At 33.1% G+C, this 16622-nt stretch overlaps 3 protein-coding genes across 3 annotated transcripts in view; 1 reads left to right on the top strand and 2 right to left on the bottom strand.

Moving 5' to 3' along the window:
• Nucleotides 1–875: 875 nt before the first annotated feature.
• LOC100181367 (DNA primase large subunit) lies at nt 876–8543 on the bottom strand. The gene is made up of 13 exons (XM_002127059.3): nt 6616–8543; nt 6339–6439; nt 5862–5971; nt 5381–5475; nt 4796–4916; nt 4158–4310; nt 3680–3760; nt 3421–3561; nt 3098–3280; nt 2423–2549; nt 1784–1935; nt 1422–1491; nt 876–1116 (listed from the first exon to the last, which is right to left on the bottom strand). The coding sequence occupies exons 1-13, from the start codon at nt 6678–6680 to the stop codon at nt 935–937; spliced, it is 1581 nt and encodes a 526-aa protein (XP_002127095.1). The 5' UTR covers nt 6681–8543; the 3' UTR covers nt 876–934.
• LOC100179021 (non-structural maintenance of chromosomes element 1 homolog) lies at nt 6755–8545 on the bottom strand. Its single transcript, XM_002127088.4, has one exon. The coding sequence runs from the start codon at nt 8189–8191 to the stop codon at nt 7385–7387; it is 807 nt and encodes a 268-aa protein (XP_002127124.1). The 5' UTR covers nt 8192–8545; the 3' UTR covers nt 6755–7384.
• A 1457-nt stretch (nt 8546–10002) lies between these two features.
• The window catches only part of LOC100182105, a 6907-nt gene continuing 287 nt past the window's right edge, over nt 10003–16622 (top strand). Inside the window, exons 1-9 of the mRNA XM_026836514.1 lie at nt 10003–10182; nt 11193–11317; nt 11595–11774; nt 12025–12053; nt 12384–13119; nt 13711–14013; nt 14533–14835; nt 15402–15704; nt 16296–16614. Of these exons, the coding sequence (XP_026692315.1) occupies nt 10163–10182; nt 11193–11317; nt 11595–11774; nt 12025–12053; nt 12384–13119; nt 13711–14013; nt 14533–14835; nt 15402–15704; nt 16296–16614 (2318 nt within the window). The 5' untranslated portion in view covers nt 10003–10162. The remainder of the gene's footprint in view (nt 10183–11192; nt 11318–11594; nt 11775–12024; nt 12054–12383; nt 13120–13710; nt 14014–14532; nt 14836–15401; nt 15705–16295; nt 16615–16622) is intronic.

Genomic DNA, 16622 nt, shown 5'->3' with positions numbered 1-16622 from the left:
AATACCTAGATGGTATGGCCGAACAACATACTCGATCATAATCTAAAGATGTAGCTTGTTAAATATCGGCCAATAGAAACGCTGGTAAACAACTTTCAGCAGCAAACAAAGAGACGCCAGGAGAATTGGAAATATTTCGTTGCAACAAATTCTGCAGTCACGTGGCTTTGATTGACGTATATAGCCATGCGTCAGGACACGGTGTTTAATAAAATGATTATAAATGTCTACGTGAATGTTCTTATATTACTCATTGTTCATGGTATACGAATTGTATGTGCGCATAATTAAGTTTGTGGAAAATTTGGGGATTTGTAGAAATTAGAAAATACACCAGACGAACATGACGCATTTCCGTTGATAGTTTTGAGGAATTGGAACTGTCATGGCCGTGTATCCACTTATCAATGTAACATTAATATCAGGTTGAGACCAGACATTTTCCGACAGTGCTATCACAGGAACATTAATCACATAAATGTTTGTAACCCAGAGGTAATCGGTTCAAGGCTCGTCGCTGCTATCATTGTGGGCGTATGTGTTCTTGGGCAAGAAACTTAACGGCAATCGCTTCAACCCAGTGGTTCACACTATCAGCCATACATAAAAAATAATTACCCACAAAGTAACATACAAGGTAACTCGTAAGCTGCCACGAGGTGTATGAACACCTGTGTTATAACGACTGTCGTTTTTCGGCCATGCGAGGATAAAGTAAGTTAAATTCATTCAAATGTCACTTTAAGTTACAATTATGTAGTTGTCTTTTTTACTTTTTTGTATAAGATAAAAAGATGGCACATTTTATGTAGGCTAATTGTCAATGCTCATGTAAAGGCAGCTCTTTTTGTGTAGGCCTACTGAACAACTTCTAACGATGTTTATACAACTGTTTTAATATCAGAATACAAGCGCAACGCAATATGTGTATAGACTAATTTTCAGCATATTCCATCATGAATCTCTCCATCTCAGATTCATCCAAATCGTCATCTACAACTTTTGCTTTTCCCGGTGTTGCACCCCCTTTAACTGGTAATGGTTCTGACCATGTGGGATTAAAACCAGATCGCTTCTGTCCCTCATTAGCCGAAGATTTATTAGTTGGTTTCTCCCCTAAAATTTAGTTAAGAGCTTAGTCTAATTGCTAAGGACACTGTATCTGGAGACCTCCGTCTTCACCCAAAAGTAAGTGACCAACTGACTTAGTTTGGTTGCTTATTAGTAGTTCGGAAAGTCTTTTGAATATTATTGAAAAGTCAAACCATTTTAAGCAATTCAAAAATGTGGTTTTAGAAATTGGATTGTCAATTAAAAACTGAGTTGACAAGCACTTGTTTAGGGAATTGTTATGTGAAGTAGCACACCACTTCTTTATCACAAAGCTAATTGTAATAAAAACAGGTTAAAGAAATTTATACCTTTTAAAATTTTCTGGCTTTCATCAAAGTAATGATTGGGATGAGTTACTTGGAAACTTGTTCCTTCCATCTTAAAATGCAAATTAAGGATTTATTTATATGTTACACCAACACTAGCCTTCTACATCTGAGCATGCTTTCATATTTAAATACCTATTTATACTTCGCATTTAAAGACAAGAGTTATAATCTATACACATTTATGTGCATACAGTAAGAAACCAATGTGTCAACAGACCAAGTTAGACTGTTAGAGAAACTGAAGTAAGTGCAATCTAATGTAAAGTAATGTATCACATGAAGCTTAACATTCCCTTTTACCCAACCTTTCCCATAATATTTTCACACACAGCACATGTTACCTTATGTGTTACTTCAAAATATTTCCCACAAGCAATTTGGAAGTGTTGGGCTTTCACGAGGGTAATTATTTCTTCAATCACATCAGTGGAAGTTTTGTAACTTTTTAACTTTTGTCGCAGTAAATCCGGTGATGTATGCTTGAATGGACAACCTGGAATATAAATACTGTTAATACAGTAAACCTATTACTCAATTTTGTCAATTTTGATTAAATCACACGAAAAATTGTTCTTAATGAATTTTTTCATCTTTTTTTAATCTTTACTTATAAATCACAGAAAATTTATAGAAATCTGACTTTTACATTTTATTTATAAACAAATCATATTTGAATCATTTTTTTTGTAATTTTATCAACCGAAGGGGCACAGCAAAACATTGGTACCATTGTAAAAAAGGGGACTTAACATAAGACACATGGTTGTATTTGCTCCAATCTAGTAGTTACTAATGGATTGCCTAAAATTGGCAACCATACAGAAAAATAAGCCATAAAACTTGGTCATTCGCAAGTGCGGACACATTCACACAGAGTTTATGAAGCTACAACTATCCTAAAGAAAACACGTTGTATACTCACTAAGTGAAGATGATAAAGTAATATTTATTAAAGTTTATTTAACAATAAATATTTATACCATGATGATCTTGTGCAGATGGTGGATTCTTGGTAATAATTGTCATGCAACTGTATGGTGTATAGTTGGTTCTTTTTCCTTCTTTACCATAGTTGTGTCTGATGTTGTAGGCGTATTGCTTGTCAAACTATTAAATATAAATAAACTTTAGCAAAAAATATAACGTTTTTCTTAATTGATTATATTAATTTTTTGTGACAGATATATTTGTTGGGAAGTAACTAGTGTGGTGGGTTGAAGGGCAAATGTAGAACTTAGTCGATTATATTTGGTATTGCGTAGTTACCGCCTTTCTTCCTTATCTACAAAGCTGACAATTGCCTCTCCCTATACACATTCAAATGTATAGTGTGATAATTCTAATTTAATTAAAAACAACGATAAGCATTTGAATATTCTATTTGTTTCTTTCCGATATTGCACACAATTTTGGACAAATTTAAATGTAAACTAAGAATACATTCTGTTTAAATGTACAAGGTTGATTTACAAATTATTTATTAGTGCTGTCAGTCTACTCTATATACTGTAAGCTTGATCTGGATTTGTGTGTGAAATATCACCCTGCTTTAAAAACAGTGTTTCTTACTGGCTCTATTCCTTTATCCTTAATAACAACCTTAATGCTATCAGACTTGTATTGTAACTTGTATCACATCATAGATTGATTCAAACCTTGTCAATCCCAATCCCCTTTCCCAATTCCTGTCTCCAAAATTTAAGAGAATCTTCCAAAGTGACGCCGATAGCTTTAAGGAACAAACCATATTGCATTCGAGCCCAATGTCTGAGATGATGAGTTTCCTTCAGTGATGAGTGGACTTGTCTCATACACAGTGGGTAGGATATTTTAGATAGCTGGCAATAAAACGTTTTTTAGTATAATCAATTAATCAATAATCATGCTAAAAATATAGTTGCTGTAATTTGATTAGTCATTTCTAAAGTATGGTGAACATAAAGTTAATATTTTCCAAGCTTTGATATTGATTCATCACCTCTTCCAAATCAGAGACCGTCACTTTTCCCTCATTTTTCTTCGGATCGTAAGCACTTGTTACTGCTGTCTGGTTGAATGATCGAAGCATCGGCAAAAGTCGGTCGTCCTCATCCAGTTGTGGTAACGCTCGTGACGTCATCTATAAAAATGAACAACTCAAATCTAGACGAAAAAAATACCAAAAGACATATATTGGATTTAACACCGATTTATATCTATCATAAGTCAACTTTACAAATATCAAATTAAATTATTACAGCAAGTGCTTTGGACAGATGTTCCCTGAACCTTGTGCTGATAATGGAAAGAAATTCTTTTTGAGGAACAAACGCATCTCCCTGCAATAAATATACATGTTGTTTTAGTTGTTCTTATAAACCAGAGTTGGTAAGTCACCCAGCCATGTGTTACATAATAGGTTGTTCAAACTGTCATTCATACAGAAAAAAAGAGAATTACCCACGAAGTTGTATAGTGGTAACTCCTAACCAGGCACGAGGTGTATAAACAGAACATCTGTGTCATAACAACCACTGTTGCCCCATCATGTAGGGATAAATCAGTTACATCAATTTATTCATCATACAATATTAGATAACTAGTGGGACAGGCGCAATGCCAATGGGCCTCTCCTGTACACACATTAGTAGGAGTAGGATATCATATTCCCTGCCTGTCTGTGTGGCAATGCATGTATTTAAGTCAGTAGCAACATCTACAACATCAACCGCATACCTGATGTAGAAACACCTTTCTAGAACTGACAAGGTTAAGCACATCAATAAAAGGAACTCGATAAAATAAACTGTTTTCAACATTTGCTTCATTCATGTCATACGAGGAAGTGCACAACGCTGCGCTGTATCGTGTTCGTTCCTCTTTTGATATCTGGTAAAAATCGAATTGAAGCCAAAAACTAGTTTACATAGAAAGTGAAATTAAAAGCTAAAACTTAATACATGGCATTTGCAATTAGAAATTTCCAAAGATTTTTTTTTTATTATTTTCCTATAAAAGACTACAAAACCCATCATAATTGTCTTCTACAAATAATTGCTGGAAGAAACAAATCTAAATTTTATACGTCTATTGTCCAGTCAATATTATGTTGGATAAATTATGAAAGGTATACACCTCAGAAACAAAACATAAAAGTAATACATACAAAATACTTTTAAATCCAGTCTTGTTTTAAATCTAATCTAGCTCTTCTTGCAAATTTGTTTTGTACAGAACTACAGAAGTATAGCAACATTTTCCACAATGTTAACCATGAAACTTCAAAACACAAAAGCAAAATATTTTGCAGGAAGGCCTTTACTCAGATCCTTTTATTTTACACATTTTAAACAAATCAAAGGAAACAGACTCACTGGTTCATATGTAAGATTGTTAAGTTTCAAAAAAGCTTGAATGCTACTCGAACTTTCTTGTAGGAAACGAAACTTAAAAAGATCAAGTTCTTTATCAAGAAACCATCTTCGTAATTCCTCACTGTGAAAAGTTAATTAAATTAATATGAATGATTTTGGTAATGATATGTTGAACAACTAAGAGTTAAAACATGTGCTGGCTTGCAAGTTTGGACAACTACTGGGTTGGAGCAATTGTTGTAAAGTATTGTGCCCAAGGACACATATGGCCACATTAGTGGCAGACTGGAAGTATCAATCCAACCTAGTGCCTACTTTACAAGACAAACAATCTTACTTCTGCATTTTGATCTAGATCAATTTGTAATATTAAAACTACGGATACATACAGAAAAATTTGTTCTTAACGAATGTGGTCCCATGTAGTTTACACCTTTTTATATCAGATTTTTTAAATGCAAATTTATGCAAATTTCTCTAAAATTAAAAATTTATTTTTCAGATTGAAATACACAGACATTAATTATCAACTGAATTTTTAGTTTACCATTAAAACTATTTTAAGCATTTTCAAATCTAACTTACGATCTGCAGTAAGCAAGACGAAGAATAAAATGAGAAACATGATCTTTTCGTCTCCAATTAAGTTCTGCATCACTGACTTCTCTTCCAGTTGCTGTCTGTTAATTTAAACATAATAAAGTTAAATTTCCCATATCATATACATATATATATATATGTATATGTTTTATATTATTATTATGCAATGTAGTATATCCACATAGGGTCACATTCTACATATTTTATGAGAGTATAATAGAAAAGGCCCTATGTCTCACATCGTGAAAACACCTCACAATACATGTATGTTTTATTCTTCTACAAACTTTATGAACACTCACAAAATAATATTCTGAAAATTATCAGTTGAAACATTTATGTCAAAAACCACGATTTCAACAATTTGCATTTGACATTTGGTTATAACTCCGTACTACCACTTAGCAAAATTTAAGTTGGGCCAGAAAATCCGAGTATTCGTACAATAACTATAACTATATTTAACCTGAAGCAAAAATCCTGGATAATTTTTTCGTAAAAACTCTGTCAGCTTCTCATTATAAGCAGTGCTGTTCTTTACTGCAGATACCGACAATGAATCGAGGAAGTGTAGAACTGTTGGAACAACAAAAAACAAAAGTTTATATTTAATAAAATGTTTCGTATTTTCAGTGATCCACAAAAGTTAATCTACACATCTAAGATCTAATAATACGGAATTTACATAAAAATTTTGTCAACCTATACTTCTCAAGCTTTCATGACATGCGGAGAGCAGAGAGTTATCCTATAACCCTTTTAGAAATCTCTGGGTGAAAACAATACACAAAATACGCACATCAGTATCAAACATCGAAATCAGTAAGAGTTACGTTGCAAATGCCAAACCAATAAACCACAGCACATTGTATTAACACTCTCAGTGTTAATGTGATGAAACTGTGAGAAAAATGAGCAAAAATCAAGTAATTAAGATTATTACCTTTAACTCGCTCAAAGGCAAATGACTCAAACTCCTGTAGAGTGATGTTCACACTTGGTGGTTCATTATACATCATGAGTCCATGAGGATAAGAGTCTTCACTGTAAAAATATTTATTACATAATAAAAATACTTTGTATAAATGTATTTAAGAAATATTGTTTGTTTTATAATTCCAACAAATTGATTATTGAAAGGCAATGTCATTATTCCTTAATATTGTACATTAATTGGACGTGAATTTTCTGTTCGCCCAATGATTTCAAATACAACTTACTCCATTGTTGCATTTAACATCTGTCTGCGCGTCCTTCTGCGTTGTGGTGTGCCACCAAACTGCATTGTGTTATTTTTTTAAATTCAAAGTATCAAAAAAAAATTAAATGGAAAACTAAATTCAAAGCAAACTTAGAAACTTTGGAAAATTGAAAAGAAGAAATTGTTAGAAATGAAATTGTTTAAAAATATTTCTCAGACCACAATGTGCACAATGTACAAATAGAAAACAGCCTGTACACAGTCAACTACAATTGTAGTGTACTGCTGATGGATTACATATACAATTAACTGTATGCATATGTATACACTTGATTTTGTGTGTTTTAATATAAATTTGAGTAATTTTTATCAAAACATCTTGAAATTTATACTTTGAATACAAAACAAAAGATTTTAATTCAAGTAAGCAACATGTGTCTTTACTGTTATAATCATAGAAAAAAAGTACATAAACAGCAAAAAGCACCAAAAACAACATTCTAATTAGGCAAGTATGTTTTAGTATTTTTTGTTTAAATGTAGGCTAGTTTTAAAATGACATTAAAACATTGCAACTAAGCCTTTCAGTTATTTGGAGACATTTTGATGTAACAAATTCGGGGAAAAGATTGGGCGTCTCTAAAATACGGAAGAACAATATTACACATGAACATGACTAGCAGGTGTTACTAACCATGAACATTGTTTTATACTAATGAAGCTCGCCATGCTCCCGATTTTTGTGTGTATTGTTAAGACACAGCATAAGTTCTACTTTAAAACGAAAATCAGTGAGCATGGGTTCTTTTCTTTTTTCGTGATGATTCTGAAGTATTTTCAGTATGAAAAGAGGTACTTTCCCCTGTGACACCATTATCTTCTGACTGAAGGTGTGGAAATGGATGATTGCAAGAAAGACATTTTAGAGAAGTGGTTTTTCTTTTGCTGTACGTTCTTGCACAGTGGTGATGCATACGCGCAGAACAATTCGAGCAAACTTGAGCTTGAAAAACAGTGTTTGAACACATTGTGCATACTGACACAAAACTGTCGAAGCACTGAGATAGATACTGCTCTAGTTCGAGAATACAACGTGGAGATAAAGAGATGATTCCTTCGTTGTCGTAAAACCACCGCTCATCCACAAACCGTGTGAGCAACCTCTTGGCTTCAGTTTTGCTCATTCTCGGTGAACAAGAATCAGCCAAATTTAAAATATCAATTGAAGACGCAGTCCCCACGTTTTGTGTATCTGACATGACAATTATGATTTCCAGGATTTTCTTAAAATATTCCAGTTCAGCGCGCGCGAAATCGCCACCGACGACTAAACGGTTAAGGTCATTGTCCACCAAACTTATTAAAACGTAAACTGTTTCTCCAGTGTCTTCACGCTTGCTTTGGCGAATTTTAAAATGAAACGGATGAAGTTGGTCATTAATAACTTGTAGAAAATCCAAAAGATTTCCCTCTGGCGTTACTTCAGAAACTTGGTAACTTTCCTGACGAATTTGCTGACATTCGCTTTCACTTAATATTGTTTTGTTCATTATTGATTGTAAAAAATAGATGTGACATTTTTTATACGCGCTCATTGCACAATATTTGCGTATTAATTTGGAGGAAAATCAAACTTTCTATCAAAACATTACTACTGTGTTGTTATAATTTCCCGCCAGTAAACTGTGATTTATTACATGTTATCCGTCGAAATGACAAAAGGGAAAGAATGAAGGCGATATCGTAAAGCTTATATTTTGGTAGAAGACGAATAAATGAATGAATAAATAAATAAATGTAACTTGCTTTATCGCGTGGCCGGAAAACGGCAGTCATTATAACACGGATGTTGTTACACCTTGCGCCAGCTTACGGTTACCAAGTATGTGACTTTGTGGGTGATTATTTTTTTGTGCTTTTTTATTTTTATTATGTATGGCTTATAAATTGACAACCCATTAGTGACCACTGGGTTGAAGCAACTGCCGTTAAGTTATAGTCCCCACTGAATACACTGGTTGGGTTAAGGGACGTCACAGGGTCAAGTTGCAACAAGGTGTCTTGCCCAAGGATACATACGCCCACAATGGTAGCAACGACGAGCGTTCCTATTTTAGAGCACCTGCCACGAACCCATTATACTTCTTCGAGGCAGGCGCTCTTACCAACTGTGCTACGGCGCTGGTGTCATGATATACTCGTTCCGATTAATATATTTGTACCGGGCGCTATGGCCCATGCGCCGAGATGCCACCACGCATGCATAGTAGGTGGGAAAAATATTAACTTTTTTATGGGAATAACATGCTAGTGACCTACATGTGTATGCGTAAGTTATATTTTCGCGAAAACTATCTGTAAATTTAATATTCATATGATTCAAGGTATGACCATACTTTTTTATTTTAACAACTAGCAAACCCGCATTTTTAAAAGAAAATAACGTTTTATTTTTTAGGTATTACGTATCGCGATAATATATTTACAGCTGGATGAATGGAAAATTCTATAAATATTTTTTTGACGAATATTAATATGTATAGTTAATTTTGCATTAATAACAATTTATTTTGGGATCGGTATCGATAGGATCTAGTAAGTACAATGTCCAAATTTTATGTTTGTAGCATGTTTGTGTGTTTGGCGCCGTGACGTAGTGGTTAGCGCGCCTGCCTCCAATCCCAGAGGTAATGGGTTCAAGGATCGTCGCTGCTACCATTGTGGGCGTATGTGTCCTTGAGCAAGACACTTAACAGCAATTGCTCCAACCCAGGGGTCACTAATGGGTTGTCCAAATTATCAGCCATACATAAAAATGAAAAAAAATCCAAAAAAATAATCACCCACAAAGTAACATACTTGGTAACTCGTAAGCTGGCGCGAGATGCACATCCGTGTTATAACGACTGTCGTTTTCCGGCCACGCGATGATAAAGTAAGTTACATTCATTCATTCATTCATCATTCATAGCACGAGTACAAAGTATATCAAAAGTGGCCGCTACAATTTTTGAATTTTAGGATCATCTTGGTCCACCACAAAGCACCTGTAAATTATAAATAAAATGTGCCTATTAAGCTAGCATAAAATAAGTCTGTTAGTGATACTTACTTTTTCTAGACTACAAATACCATACCAACTGAGTTCTGTTAACTTTAAATCAAAAACTAAAATATTAACGTATAAACTCGTTTCTGGAACGTTTTCAATGGAGGGTCGTAATAAATTTGGACCGGGTGGTCATTGTATTTGTATTTGTTTTGACCTACTGCGTATCGTCTCGGCGCATGCGCAATAGCACTCGGTACAAATCAATGCTAATATATGTATATTAACATTGGTACAAATATATCAATCAATTCATTCATTCACCTCATAACATAACCTGCTTATTCATTAGAGCTTAGCTCTCTTGTCATTCATTACTTTTTTGTTGAACACAACAAATCAAAGGTTTTTTTGTGGAGAACGTTTCCTTATTGTTATGTTTCTTCTGTTAGTTGAAGCAGGCGTTAGTAAGCTAATTTATTCGAAAAAAGTCTAATCTACACCCAACTGACTCAAGATGTATAAAAAATTGGCCAGGTAGGATATCTGCAGTATCGGCATACGTCACACAAGATCACAATTTTTGCAGTTCCACACGTGTGTTGCATGTGTTTTCATATGACATTTTTACACTATAGTTGTTGATGTTTTTAGATAAGTTTGATTCAAATGTTTGAATTTCTGCAATTTTTATTAGTAAGATAATACATAGAGTCTTTGAGTGACTTGCAGATGTTGATGTTTTGAACAGGTTCATTCATATCCATCATTTAACGTACAAACAGATAACACTTGATTTTTGAAAAGGTAAGCTAAAGTCTTAAAATAAGAAATCAAGAAAACTTGAGTTATTTAGGAAAATAAATATATTAATATATTAAATTTGTGTGTTGCAGTGTTATTTTATTTTCCAAAGTGACTAATGTGCACATGCATGTTTTTATGGTATCATTATATCACTTAAACCAGATCTTCACTTATTTACCAAAAATTCAGAATATCTAAAATTCTGAAACCCTGACTGCCTTGATAGCCTGAATTATTTTCAGTGTTTCCAAATTATTTTCCAATTATTAGAATCGCTTTTGTGATTCTGCATTGGGTCCCTATTAAAATGTTGAGAACCTTTGTGTGTAAGTTAAGTATTTTTTTGCAAAAGAAATGGGATGCAGCCCTGACTTGTGGTTGTAAAAACAGCCCTGTTTACAGTTACATATTCAAGGCTGTGTTACCTGAGTATTTACCTTCATGAAGCTCGGGGTTGGATTTTGTGTATTCACAAATTACAATTATAACATTTTTAGGGTTTTAGACATGCCCAATATTAATTATAAAACTTCCTTTTATATAGCATACAGGGCCAAAACAAAATATCTTTCCCAAACAATAATAAAGGGTAGACTATTCCACACTGTGTTTTGTCTGCGAGAGGGCAACTTTCTAGTTTTTATATATTGTGGAGAATTGAATCTTATGTGAATTTCGATCATTTTTAATTATATGCGCATCAATTCATAACAATGCTTATCAACTGCATTTTATTTTAGTTCAAGTAAAAGATATGTGAAACTATCTAGTTCTTCTAACTCATCAGTTGGAGAAAATTCTTTCAATTCAAGTGGTGAAGACACTGTGTATGATGAGCAAGCATCAGTTGGTGGTACGGAGCACGGTATTCTATTATAATTTTTATTTGTTTTCTGCAACTGATCCGACAGATAGGCATGGCCATACATAAACTACAAAGAAAGAAATATTTACAAATTTACATTTACTAAAATAGTAAAAATACTTTTGAGTAACTAATAAAAAACTATGCAATAATATCTCTTAAGTGCCCACATTAGTGTTTTTATATAAAATTGTAAGTTACCACAGCCTAAACGTAACGGTAAATTTGCAACACCTAATATATTTTCCACTTAATTAGTCATCTGTTTTTCTTGCAGATGTAAAGCTGCATCAAGATATAGAAAACCTTGGTGGCGAGCTTGGAATAATGTCGTTGGAACCAGAAGACGCTTCGTTTATGGTAGAACCCAATAGTTTGTATTTCACAGCAACCGATGAAACTATTTTGAATTCAAATAATGGACAGTCGGCAATCTGCAATAATACCATATATGAAGGTATACATACGATAAAATAATAGATCTTGTTAATGCTGTTTTTCAATTTCATATTTATTCTAACTATTAATGTTACATTATGAACAAATAGATCTTAAGTCCCGGTAAAATGTTCCAACATTTATATGCCAAATGGTGGGAAATCATCAGGGTGTGACACAGCAAACCTAAAGCTATTCGTTTATATTAATATAACATGCTTGGTTGCATCAACGGCAAAATATTAATGTTTCTTCTATTTGAATTACAGACGTTGGTCAATCGTTATTCATTGAAAAGGTAAAATTAGAGAAATTTTAAATAAAATTTTAACATTCTCATTAACCATCATAACAACATATCAGTGTGTTTTCTAATCCATCTATTGTTGTTCAGTTGCCTTATACGTATCATGTATGCCCAAACTACTTCATTACTCGCACAGTCTACAGATAAAATCGCATGGCAGTTTTAGTATTATTTATCATATAACAAACAAAATCAACATATTTTTTCCAACAACTGAATTATGATAGACTTACACTAAACTTAAGCTTGGAAGTAATTTCATTGTTTACTTTAAAAAGAGTGTTTAATCTATTTTAAACGTGTGAGATTTGTTTAATACAGAAAGATATTTCATCACAAGATACAACATTTACTGATCATACACCGGACTCCAATTTACCTGAGAAACATCCAAGTGGTAGAATGCAAGTTGGTCATGATGTGTTGTTGGATAGTCCATATACGGTTGTTGATTTGGATGACAAGGGTCGAACCATAGAGCGGTGTGTCCACCTCGTACGTGGCGAAACAACTGAGTTTTTTCAAGATGTTCAAGCTGAGTGTTTAAGTGCAAATAGAGATTCTCTTCTTGACAAAGCTGTTGTGGCAAATATTGCTTTACCTTCACTGCAAAGTAGAGATTCCCCTCCAATCATATCACCATCAGTGTATTGTCAACCATCTCCCACCTCGGTGCAATCTACAAATGCTGCTTCTTTAACTATTTGTGAAAATAAATTAAATCCCAACAGTTTGGTAAATGAATCAAAACAAATGAATGACAGTTCAGATGACTTGCTTAAAATGATGTCTGCTATGAGCATAAGCAGTTATGAAATTATTGAAGATACAGCCATATCGATTGTGAATGATTCTAGATCTACTGTTGTTGCGGATGACACAAACTTTCATACCAAACAGTTGGATGGGTTTAAAGTTTCAACTACACTTCACTCAACAACAGATGATCAAGAATATAATGCGAGTGAAAAACAAACAGATCTCGCTACAGATGATGTTCATGTTGTGACTGTGGATGGTGTGGAAGGAAAACTTACTGAACCATCTTTTCATGCAGGTGTGTACCAGTTTACGTACATGCAATCTGAGAAATACTAACTAGATTTTATCAACTCTTGAATGCTTTCACCATACTTTAAAATATTTGGTTTTTCCCAAACTGTCGTATAGTGTAGCAATTTTTTTAAACATTAAAAGTCTTTTTGAGTAAATGAATAATAGTAATTAAATATCAATTGTATAGTGTAGGTTGCGGCTTGCAGTGGCTCAGTGGTTAGGCGTTTGTGTCGTAACAAAAAAAGTAACAGATTTGATGCTTGATCACAATTTGGTATAAGATTTTCAAATTATCAGCCATACAGAAAAAAACACAAAGTACAATTACCCACATTTTTTTCATACAATTCGTAAATTTGGGAATAAGGTCATTTAGGTGTTAAAACAAAACATCCTTACCATTTTATAAAATAAGCTACATTCATTAACCATTCATACATTGACATTTGAATTTACACTCAATATTTTTATTTATACTTCTACTTTAATAGCTATTCGTCACTTAAGTCATGGAAAATACTAAACTATATACATATAGTGTGCGTTTGGCAGTTTTACAAACAGTTAATAAAACAAGATTCAATAATTACAGAAAGCAATGAATCAAAACATAATCATGATGATGAAAAATGTTCATTCACTGAAATGAAATCAACTGAGAATGAAATGAAGGGATATGAGATTGGAAGAAGTGATGATATCAAAGCACCAAGTGTAATGACCATCGATGCAAAACAGTTGGATGGATTTAAAGTTTCAACTGCACTTCACTCAACAACAGATGATCAAGAATATAATGCGAGTGAAAAACAAACAGATCTCGCTACAGATGATGTTCATGTTGTGACTGTGGATGGTGTGGAAGGAAAACTTACTGAACCATCTTTTCATGCAGGTGTGTACCAGTTTACGTACATGCAATCTGAGAAATACTAAATACAATTTAAGGGTCTGCTAAGGCTTTTAACTATGGCTGCATCGTAATTACTGAACCTTTTTTATTAAAATAACAAAATGATAATTCCGTAGTATTAGATAGTGGCATCTAAGTTCTATTGGTTTTATAACTTTTCAAAGTTGAAAATTCCAATTTGGCCATTTTAAAACAGAATCTCTCAAGTCTCAGTTTTTCTTCGTTTATTGACTTTGATTGACAGTTTTTACGCCAACCCTTAATAATGTCAGGTTTAAAGTAATATGACAACAGATCTCTCACCTGTGCTTTCAAGTAACATCTTTATGTTTAAAGTATTATGTAATGTTGCACAACATTGGTACATGTTAACGTGAATTACTGTTAAAGCTGATGAAAAGAAATTATATATAGTTATAATTTAGTTTAATGACTTGAAAGCTTGAATATTTTTATAAATATATAAACATCCAACAAGATATAATTACACTATAATTACAGAAAGCAATGAATCAAAACATAATCATGATGATGAAAAATGTTCATTCACTGAAATGAAATCAACTGAGAATAAAATGAAGGGATATGAGATTGGAAGAAGTGATGATATTAAAGCACCAAGTGTAATGACCATCGATGCAAAACAGTTGGATGAATTTAAAGTTTCAACTGCACTTCACTCAACAACAGATGATCAAGATTATAATGCGAGTGAAAAACAAACAGATCTCGCTACAGATGATGTTCATGTTGTGACTGTGGATGGTGTGGAAGGAAAACTTACTGAACCATCTTTTCATGCAGGTGTGTACATATATGCAATCTGAGAAATACTAACTAGATTTTATCAACTCTTGAATGCTTTCACTATGCTTTAAAATGTTTGGTTTTGCCCAAACTGATGTATAGTGTTGCAACTTTTTTGTTTAAAAACCTTCTTGTCTAAATAAATAATAGTAATTAAATATCAATTGTATAGTGTAGGTTGCGGCTGGCAGTGGTTAGGCGTTTGCGTCGTAACAAAAAATGAACAGATTTGATGCTTGATCACAATTTGGTATAAGATTTTAAAGTTGTCAGCCATACAGAAAAAAACACAAAGTACAATTACCCACATTTTTTTATACAACTCACTGTAATTATGGGAATGAGGTCATTTAGGTGTTGAAACAGAATATCCATACCATTTTATAAAATAAGTTACATTCATTCATACACTGACATTTAAATTTACACTCAATATTTTTATTTATACTTCTGCTTTAACAGCTATTTGTCACTTAAGTCATGGAAAATACTAAACTATATACATATAGTGTGCATTTGGCAGTTTTACAAACAGTTAATAAAACAAGATTCAATAATTACAGAAAGCAATGAATCAAAACATAATCATGATGATGAAAAATGTTCATTCACTGAAATGAAATCAACTGAGAATAAAATGAAGGGATATGAGATTGGAAGAAGTGATGATATCAAAGCACCAAGTGTAATGACCATCGATGCAAAACAGTTGGATGGATTTAAAGTTTCAACTGCACTTCACTCAACAACAGGTGATCAAGATTATGATGCGAGTGAAAAACAAACAGATCTCGCTACAGATGATGTTCATGTTGTGACTGTGGATGGTGTGGAAGGAAAACTTACTGAACCATCTTTTCATGCAGGTGTGTACCAGTTTACGTACATGCAATCTGAGAAATACTAACTAGATTTTATCAACTCTTGAATGCTTTCACCATACTTTAAAATATTTGGTTTTGCCCAAACTGTCGTATAGTGTAGCAATTTTTTTAAACATTAAAAGTCTTTTTGAGTAAATGAATAATAGTAATTAAATATCAATTGTATAGTGTAGGTTGCGGCTTGCAGTGGCTCAGTGGTTAGGCGTTTGTGTCGTAACAAAAAAAGTAACAGATTTGATGCTTGATCACAATTTGGTATAAGATTTTCAAATTATCAGCCATACAGAAAAAAACACAAAGTACAATTACCCACATTTTTTTCATACAATTCGTAAATTTGGGAATAAGGTCATTTAGGTGTTAAAACAAAACATCCTTACCATTTTATAAAATAAGCTACATTCATTAACCATTCATACATTGACATTTGAATTTACACTCAATATTTTTATTTATACTTCTACTTTAATAGCTATTCGTCACTTAAGTCATGGAAAATACTAAACTATATACATATAGTGTGCGTTTGGCAGTTTTACAAACAGTTAATAAAACAAGATTCAATAATTACAGAAAGCAATGAATCAAAACATAATCATGATGATGAAAAATGTTCATTCACTGAAATGAAATCAACTGAGAATGAAATGAAGGGATATGAGATTGGAAGAAGTGATGATATCAAAGCACCAAGTGTAATGACCATCGATGCAAAACAGTTGGATGGATTTAAAGTTTCAACTGCACTTCACTCAACAACAGATGATCAAGATTATGATGCGAGTGAAAAACAAACAGATCTCGCTACAGATGATGTTCATGTTGTGACTGTGGATGGTGTGGAAGGAAAACTTACTGAACCATCTTTTCATGCAGGTGTGTACCAGTTTACGTACATGC

Source organism: Ciona intestinalis, chromosome 1 (genome assembly GCF_000224145.3).
Source record: "Ciona intestinalis chromosome 1, KH, whole genome shotgun sequence".
Classification (NCBI taxonomy): domain Eukaryota; kingdom Metazoa; phylum Chordata; class Ascidiacea; order Phlebobranchia; family Cionidae; genus Ciona; species Ciona intestinalis.
The sequence above is the reverse complement of the archived record's forward strand: the minus strand, read 5'-3'. Positions and strand labels throughout refer to the sequence as shown.